This window comes from Elephas maximus, chromosome 1, assembly GCF_024166365.1.
Source record: "Elephas maximus indicus isolate mEleMax1 chromosome 1, mEleMax1 primary haplotype, whole genome shotgun sequence".
Lineage (NCBI taxonomy): Eukaryota > Metazoa > Chordata > Mammalia > Proboscidea > Elephantidae > Elephas > Elephas maximus.
The window spans coordinates 49899212-49907583 of record NC_064819.1 but is presented as its reverse complement, the minus strand read 5'-3'; the positions used below and the strand labels follow the sequence as shown (position 1 = coordinate 49907583).

The 8372-nt window shown below is 44.1% G+C and overlaps 1 protein-coding gene across 2 annotated transcripts in view; it reads right to left on the bottom strand.

The window, feature by feature from the left end:
• Positions 1 to 918: 918 nt before the first annotated feature.
• Positions 919 to 8372, bottom strand: part of DSP (desmoplakin) — a 43641-nt gene continuing 36187 nt past the window's right edge. Inside the window, exons 23-24 of one of the 2 annotated variants that reach the window (XM_049882978.1) lie at positions 5808 to 8102; positions 919 to 4824 (exon numbers count right to left, since the gene is read on the bottom strand). In XM_049882978.1, coding sequence (XP_049738935.1) covers positions 1588 to 4824; positions 5808 to 8102 — 5532 coding nt within the window. In that variant the 3' untranslated portion in view covers positions 919 to 1587. The remainder of the gene's footprint in view (positions 4825 to 5807; positions 8103 to 8372) is intronic. The other variant, XM_049882987.1, reaches the window with a different exon arrangement.

Below are 8372 nucleotides of genomic sequence, written 5' to 3'. Positions count from 1 at the left end.
TTGTCTATCATGGGATCCATCATGGGATCCATAGCTTCTGCTACATTGCGTGGCACACAGCAGATCTCAATATTTGGTGAATGAAATTAATTCCAAGTTCTTCTAATTTTGAGTGAGGATAAGTGGAAGAAAAGGTTCAGTGGGGCAACGAACGAATGAGTACTGCTGAGGAAAAATGGCCCAATCAATGGGGACCCAAAGTGCCGGCTGAAGTTCAGGGAGGATGGGAGTCACTTTGACCCTGAGTGCCAACTTGTCAATAATCAAATCAACTTTTATTTGAATTTAATGAAATTCTTTTTTTTCATTCTACACAATTAGCATTTCATTATTTTCAATCTGTTGTAAAATTTGATTTTATTAACATATAATGCTGATATATGAAAATTATCTCTGATTGCTTTATGTGTGTCTTCTGTCCCTACTCAGAATGCAAAAGCCTTGTAGTCAGGGGGCTCATAACTTCTACAGAATTCTCATAGTACGAAGCCCAATACTAGACATAGTAGGTGTTTAGTAAAGTGGTGTTAATTCAATGATAAACGTCTGAATTTCAATGCTCTCTTCATTCCAAAAAGTAGGCTTATATCTCTTTGTCCTTCTACAGACTGCCAGAATTCTTCAGGAGTCATCTTCATTGATTCAAGGATGATTCTTTCAAGAATATACTAGGACTGGATAGTGACCTCTGGCTTAGCCTCCTTACATGGGCTTCCTTCCCAAGTGCTCAAGAGATGTTGAAAGAGCCAACAAGAATTCTAATAAGAATTCAGAGCTAAAATTGTTTTTTAGTGATGTTTCTTAACAGATACTGAGTAAACAAATGGTTTTAGACATATATTAAAATAAATAAAAGCTATTTCTAAGTGTCTTTGTGTGCATAAATATTATTAAATCAAACCACAAGCACTTCCAAAGTCCAAAAGTTTATTGACAGAACAGCAAACTTCATAAAGACACCTTTTAAAAAGTACATTGAAAATGACAAGCAAAATAACAGAAAACTTTGACTTAAGCAAAGATTGCTGCCATCATGCACAGTCAAATTAATACCAAACCAAACAAGGACATTTAAGAGTATATGGTTATTCAATCCATATTCAAAAACTAAAAGATCCTCATTCCAAAATACTTGGGTTTTGGGTGGTTTTTTGGGGGAGTGGGGATTTCTCCTACTCCAGAAAAAGGTAACATTTAGATGAGAAACAGAATAATGACTAAAATATCAATTATCCATTTTTATCTCCAAGGAACAGAAATCTATATCATATGCCAAAGAGTTCAAGAAGAGTTAGTCAAAAATCTAAGCCCAGAAGAGAAAAACAAATTCTAAACTCAATTTGTGCTATCCTTACAATTGATTACCATTTCATATGTACTACATTCAAGGTGTATTACATTAGTTTAAGATAAGCTAACATGATCAAAAGCCAGAACAGCCTTCACTATTTGATTTCAAATGTGACTATATTTTTTTAAGTGAAGTTATATTATCCCTACTGCAAGTACTGAGTTTTCTTTTTTTATTACTTAAGTGAAAATTCATATAAAAGAAGCCAAGGTGTAGCAACCATTTCCAACTAACCACTAATGCCCAATAGAGCTACTGCTAAACGAGTAAGAGTAAGAGTAGGAAGAATTCCCTGTTGCATCAAAACTGCCCCGCCGGGACCCACTTCGGGAACCAGAACGAGAGCCGGAGCGAGAGCCGGAGCGAGAGCCGGAGCGAGAGCCTGGAGCAGAAGACACGTTATACGGGCTAGGCAAGCCCTTGGAGGAAACTGAGGCTGCTTCCAGAAGGCGTAACCCAGTGATATCTTCTACCATGGAACGATTGATGGCATCCTTATAGGATATTTTCAACTTGGTTTTGGGGCAGGTCAGGATTTTGGCATAGCTGCTGGTGTCTTGCAGCCTCTGAGCTGCTCGGCCATCAATGAAGCCTTTCCTGATGGCTTCCTCAGTGCTTATCCTCCCATGCACTTCTGGGTCAACGAGGCCTCCTGTGAGGTACTGGAACTCCAGGAATCGTTGCCCTGCCTCATAGGGGAGCCATTTTTCTTTCACAGCCTCTGCTGCCGACATCTTCTTCTTTCCTTTCACTCCTTCGAAGCCAATGTAGGCTTTCTGAGCAGGCTTCAGCCTGGTGGCCATATCCTGGTCAATCAGACCCTGGGAGACAGCATCCTGGAGTGACAACTTCTGACCAGTAGTAGGGTGAATGATGCCACCCGTGCAAGCCTGAGCTTCCAGAAGCCTCTGGCCCGTGATGCTATCCACAATGCCTCGCTCTATGCCTTCGGAAATAGAAATTTTCTCCAGGTTTTCTGTGTCAAAGATAGCAGCAATAGGGGTTGATTCTTCCAAGGGGTCAGACAGAGAGCTACTCCTGATGGTTAAATTCCTGATGCTGGATATGGTTGAAATTTTACTTACGGAATCATGCCGAGAGCTGCTAAAAACATCATCACTGATACTACCACCCAGGCCACTGCTATTGCCTACACCATTTTTCAAGGAGATCATATCAGCAAACTGAGTGAGGCTGAGGCTGCCAGACCGATACTGATCAAAGAACTTCCTGTCAACGAGGCCCTTTTCAATGGCTTCCTGAATATCGTACTGACTGCCTGTTTTCCTATCTACCAGGACCACCCTGGTAGAGCCGTCTGATCCAGTGATGGTTATTTCTTCCCACTCGCATTCCTGCTCACACAGTTCTTTGAAAGTTTCATAATCAATCAGGCCCTTCTTGTAGGCCTCCTGAACAGACATCTCCTTGTTGGTTTCTGGATCAACTATGACCACTCTACGCTTCCTGAGGGTATTCTTTTGGGACGTCTGCACCTGCTTCTTCTTTTCTTTCAGGGGCAGAAGACAGAGCCCTGTTGCTTCATCCTTAATGCATCTTTCCTTTAGCTGCAGATAGGTAAGGTTTTCTTCAGTGTTAGGGTCAAAAAATCCCTTTGTATCATCACTTGGATCCGAGAGAATCTCATTGAGCTCCTCGTTGAAATATCCCCTCTTGTAGGCCATGTCCACTGGTAAACGATGGCTCTCCTTTGGGTCAATGATGCCCCCAGTTGCAATCTGAGCTTCCAATAAGCGTATGCCATGGCCTTTTTCAATAAGTTCCTTGTTCATGGCTTGGAACAAGGAGATGATGTTTCCTGTCTCAGGATCATTGTACCCGGTGACAGCTCGTTCCGCGGACAGGAGCTTCTCTTTAAACTCAATGCCCACCAGGCCTCTTTTGTAGGCTTCTTCTACTGGTAACCTCAAGTTGCTAACAGGATCCACTATAAAGCCAGTAGCTGCTTGGGCTTCAAGTAACTCCAGAGCAGTACCTGGTCGGACCAAGCCAATTTTCATGGCCTCATAGATTCCGAGCTTCTGTTTTGTGGCCTCGTTGTATATGCCCGCTATGCAGCTTGAGCCCTGGAGGAAGTCCTTGATTCTCTCACCAACCTCATCATAAGAAATCTGCCCTGATTCAAGTTCGTTTACAGTGGATGGTCTCAAGATGCCAGAATTGACTAGTTCGGTGATGGTCACAGGTTGTCTAATTCCTTGGAAGGACATGCTTCTCTTCTGAACTGTCAGCAAGAGCAGACCCGTGTGTGGTTCGATTCTGCACCGTTCCCTCAGGTACATGTAACTGACCTTCTTTTTGGTGACTGGATCCACAAAGTTTTTCTGACTGTCTCGGGGATCATTCAGTGACCGATACAAATCTTTGTCAATCAGCCCACGGGCCAAGGCAACATCTTTTGGCAAAAAGACACTGTTAACAGGATCTACGATACCCCCAGATGCAAGCTGGGCTTCCAACAGGCGTATTCCGGTTTCTCTATCAATCAGATTTTTCTTGATAGCTTCAGAAACAGATACTGTCTTGCCTGAAAATGGATCATCAAAGCCCGTGAGGGCCTTTTCTGCTGTGTATATCTGCTGGCGGTCATCAAAGTCGATGAGGTCCCGGGCAATGGCAATGTCGACAGTCAGCTTCTCGTTCCTGTGGGGGTCAATGATCCCACCAGTGGCTGCCTGGGCCTCCAGAAGCATGACCGTGGACTCTGGGGTGATTAATTTCTTTCTCTTGGCCTCTACCAGAGAGTATTTATCCTTAGGAGAGGCAGAAGCTCCAGCAATTGCTCCCGCACCCCGAAGGAAAGTCTGGATTTCAGAAGCAACTTCTTCCACTGACTTCTTCCCCTTCAACAGCTTGTCCAAGGTTGTCTTGTCAATCAGTTGGCACTCATAGAGCTGCATTGCCGTCACCTTCTTCCTCAGTCCTTCAAACACCAGCTTCGAGGTGTCGACCGTCCACTCGTGCTCCGTCTGGGTCTCCCGATGGGACCCATAGGGGCGCTGTCTGAGCTTGTCAATTTCTCTCTGTAGCCGGGAGCGTTCTGTCTCCAGCTGGGACTGTGTCTCCCTGGAAGAGTCCTCCAGCTTACGCCTGCACCTCTCTTCAATCCTCTTGATCTCCGCCTGGAGTCTCTCAATCTCGCTTCTCAGGCTGTTCTTCTCTCGCTCGCTCTTTTCTCTTTCTGACTCGATCTTCCTAATGGTCTCCTCCTTGAGGGAATATTGAGTTTTCCACTGATTTAGGTCATTCTGGATCTGCTGCTTCTCACATTCAAGGCGTTGCTTCACCCTGCTTTCTGCCTCTAGTGTTGCTTTGGCGCGGTTCAGCTCATCCTCCAGCCTTTGCAGCCTTGCCTTGTCTTGTTCCAGGACCTTGATCTTCACCAGCAGGCTCTCTCTGTCCTGCACCACCTGAGTGCACTGATTTTTTGATTCCTGAATCCTGTTAGATGCCTGGAATTTAAAAAGAAGGAAATGGGAAAAAATAATGTTTTGATCACATCATATTACTATCATAATTTAACCTCTTTTCCTATATCTTAAAAAAAAAAAGCTAGTTTACTTATTTTCCCTCTCTATGGTTTCCCTGCATATACTGTTAACTTGTTATCTTACAAATTCATAGAAAAAATTCTGTGTGTGCGTGTATATATATATCAAAGTGTTTATATATATATCATTTATCAAAGTGTTTATATATATACACACACACATATATATAAACACTTTGATAAATGGCTTAATACTTACTCCCCCCTCCCCCCCTTAATTCTAAGTTATGACCCTGTCTTACTTGATAATTGAGGTTTGAAAAAAAAATATGGGGCACTTTCTTCACACCTGCTATACCTTCATCTCACCTGTTATAGCTATACTAGCAGGTTTAATAAAGCAATACAAACATATGGCTATATATACCACCCCATGCCCAGCCCCACACAAATATTGTCTATAGAAGTCAAATGTAGTAAAAGTTAAAGAAGTTATTTTTAAATAAAAGCCAAACAAAAAGAAATATATTAAGGTCATGATTAAAAGAAAAGAGAATAACGCATACAGAAAAATCATCTAAGCAAGCAAGAAAAAGTGATCTTAAAATTGCAGAGAAAACAGCTTTGTTAACTGTGTGGCTTTAATTTGGCAACTTTTTCATTACCAATGTATGTCGCAGCTCACTAAATAAGAGCTGTCTTCTAGAAAATAAAGCAGAACATTCAGCAGAAGCGATCTCAGATGTTATAAACATGCTAAGTTCTTAAAAACAGAGATTATTTTAAAGCACTTGTCTGGATTATGACATGTGCCAGTTCAGCAATTACAAAAAAGATGAGACTCTCTGTAAGCATGCCTCTAAGTAGCAAGAGCGTGATTCATATTAGATAACAGAGTGAATTATTTGAGAGACAGGGAAGCCATGATCAAATATTTGTGAATACCTCTAATGCCTGCTTTTGGAATTTCTCAATTTCCTGTCTCAAATTTTCCCTCTCTCTCTGTAAATCATTAATCAGCCCCTGCAGTTCCAGCGTTCGGTTGTTGCTGATTTGCAGTTGGCTCCTTAGTTCAGAAATGGTTGCATTTTTGTCAGAGTCGGCTTCGTTGCGGCTCCTCCTCAGGTCGTCATACTCCAGCCTCAGGTTCCGCAGCTCCTCCTCCAGCATCAGGTGCTCCTTAGTCAAGCTCTCCGTGAGAGACTGCAGCCGCTCAATTTCTATTTTGCTCTCATTTAAGCTCCTGCTTTTATCTTCTATTCCCTTCTGGAAGTGCTCATTCCTCAAGTGAGCCTGCTTGACATTCTCTTGCTCCTGGAACAGCTGCCGCCTCAGGGCTTCAAGCTCCAAGGACAGCCTCCTCAGTTCCTCCTGTGTCTTCTGCTTCTCTCTCACCTGGCTCTCTAGCAAGTCCCTCTGCTGGCGGAGGTCATCCTCACTCCTCTTCTTCACGATGGACACCTGCTCCAGCTGCTGGGTCAGGCTGGTGACTTTTATTGCTTGCTCTTTCAAGGACCGCCTCATGCCTTCCAGCTCATCCTCCAGCTTCTTCCTCTTGGCAGAGTCTTCTGAGGCCACTCTTTTCAGCCGATTCAGCTCATCTTCCACTTTCTGCTTCTGCAGCTGCAAGTCTTTCAGGGAGCTCTGGAATCTCGTGATATCCTGGTCCTTCACAGTCCTCTCCTGTGAAACCCTCTCATAGTCAATTCTCAGGCGTGTGAGCTCTTGCTCCTGGACCTTCAGCTTGCTGATGGTTTCTGCTGCAGTACTGTTGGCTTTCTGCAGATCATACTGGGCCCTTTGCAGTCTGGTGTTTTCGTCTTCCAGGGATTTCCGTTCATTTGTTTCTGTTTCTATCAGCTGCTTTAATCTCTCTATCTCCTTGTTTTTATCCTGAATGGTTTTGGCAGCATCATCCAGAGACTGCTTGTACCTCTGGCTCTCTTCACTTCGCATCTGTGTGACTTGTCGCAGCTCAATCTCTAGCTGCTGCTTTCTCTGCGACATCTCTGTGCCAGTGGCCTTCTGCTGTTGCATGTTTTCTTCGACCCTCCGAAGGTTCTCTGTGGTCTGGGCTAGCGTGTTCTTGAGCCTCTTTATCTCCTCAGATAAGTTCCTGTTTTCTCTGGTGAGGTTGTCGATTTGGGCTCGGTAGCCACTCGTGTCTTCTTCTTTCTGCATGGTGAGCTGGTGGATGGTGGTCTTGGTGATGTTGATCTCGGTCTCGAATTGGTTTTTTAAGCTAATGATCTCCTCGTCGTAACTGTTTCTTACCTTAGCCAGTTCATTTTCGTATTCACAGCGGCGCTTGGCCTCCTCCTTAAACTCAGCTTTGAGTCTCTCAATCTCTTTGTTTTTGTCCTGAATGGTCTTCGCAGCCTCCTCCAGGGACTGCTTATGCCTGGCATTGTCCTCGGAGCGCTGCTGGATGACCTGCTTGAGCTCTATCTCCAGTTGTTGCTTCTTCTGCAGCATCTCCGAACCACTGGCCTTCTGCTGGAGGGCGTTCTCCTCTGCCCTCCGGCGCTGCTCTGTGGTCTGCAGGATACTGTCATTCAGCCTGACAATCTCGTCCTTCAGATCCCGATTTTCCCTTGAGAGTCTATCAAGCTGGTTTCTAAGGTTTTTGGAATCATCCTCCTTTTGCATGGATATCTCCTTGATGGTGGTCTTCGTAATGTTAATCTCTGTTTCATACTTGTTCCTTAAATTACTCATCTCCTCATTATAGTGGTTTCTTACCTTTGCCAGCTCATTCTCATATTCTCTCTTCCGGGCGCCCTCCTCCTGAAGAAGAACCCTCAACCTCTCTATCTCGTACTCCTTCTCCTTGATGGCTTTCTCAGATTCCAGTTTTTGCCAGCCAAGGTTCTCCTTTTCACACTGCCTTGCTTTCTGCAGCTGGTCATAGTCGTTCTTCTGTTGGTCAAATCTATCCTCCATGGTCTTTCTTCTCCTCTTTTCGTCTTCAATCTCGTAAGTGAGTCTGGTGATTTTCTCATTAAGTTCTTTGATTTGGCCATAGCACTTGTCGAGATTCTGCTTCGCCGTCTTTCCATCCAGTTCAGCTTGCCTCTTCAGCTCCTCCAGGCTCACAAGCTTGGCTTTGAACTGGGAACACTCTGCCTGGTATTTCTGCAGGTTCTGATCCAGGAATTTGTTCTTGTTGCAGTTTTCAGAGTTGGCATCTCGGGCCAGTCTGAGCTCCTCCTCCAAAACTTCAATCTTGGTATTTTTCAGCTGTCGAATTAAAATCAGAAATTATGGTGAGAGAAAAACACCTCACATCACAGGAAAGAAGCAGTACTTTCCCCCTCCCAGACCTATGTGCCTATCTATTTCCCCATTTCTCTTTACACATACACATAAACATACACATAAGACATGCATACACACAAATACCCCCAGCACACACACAGAAACCCCACCACCACCCACACACACAACACATATATACCCCATCTCACACGCACACACATAAAACCCATATACAAACACCCCCAGCACACA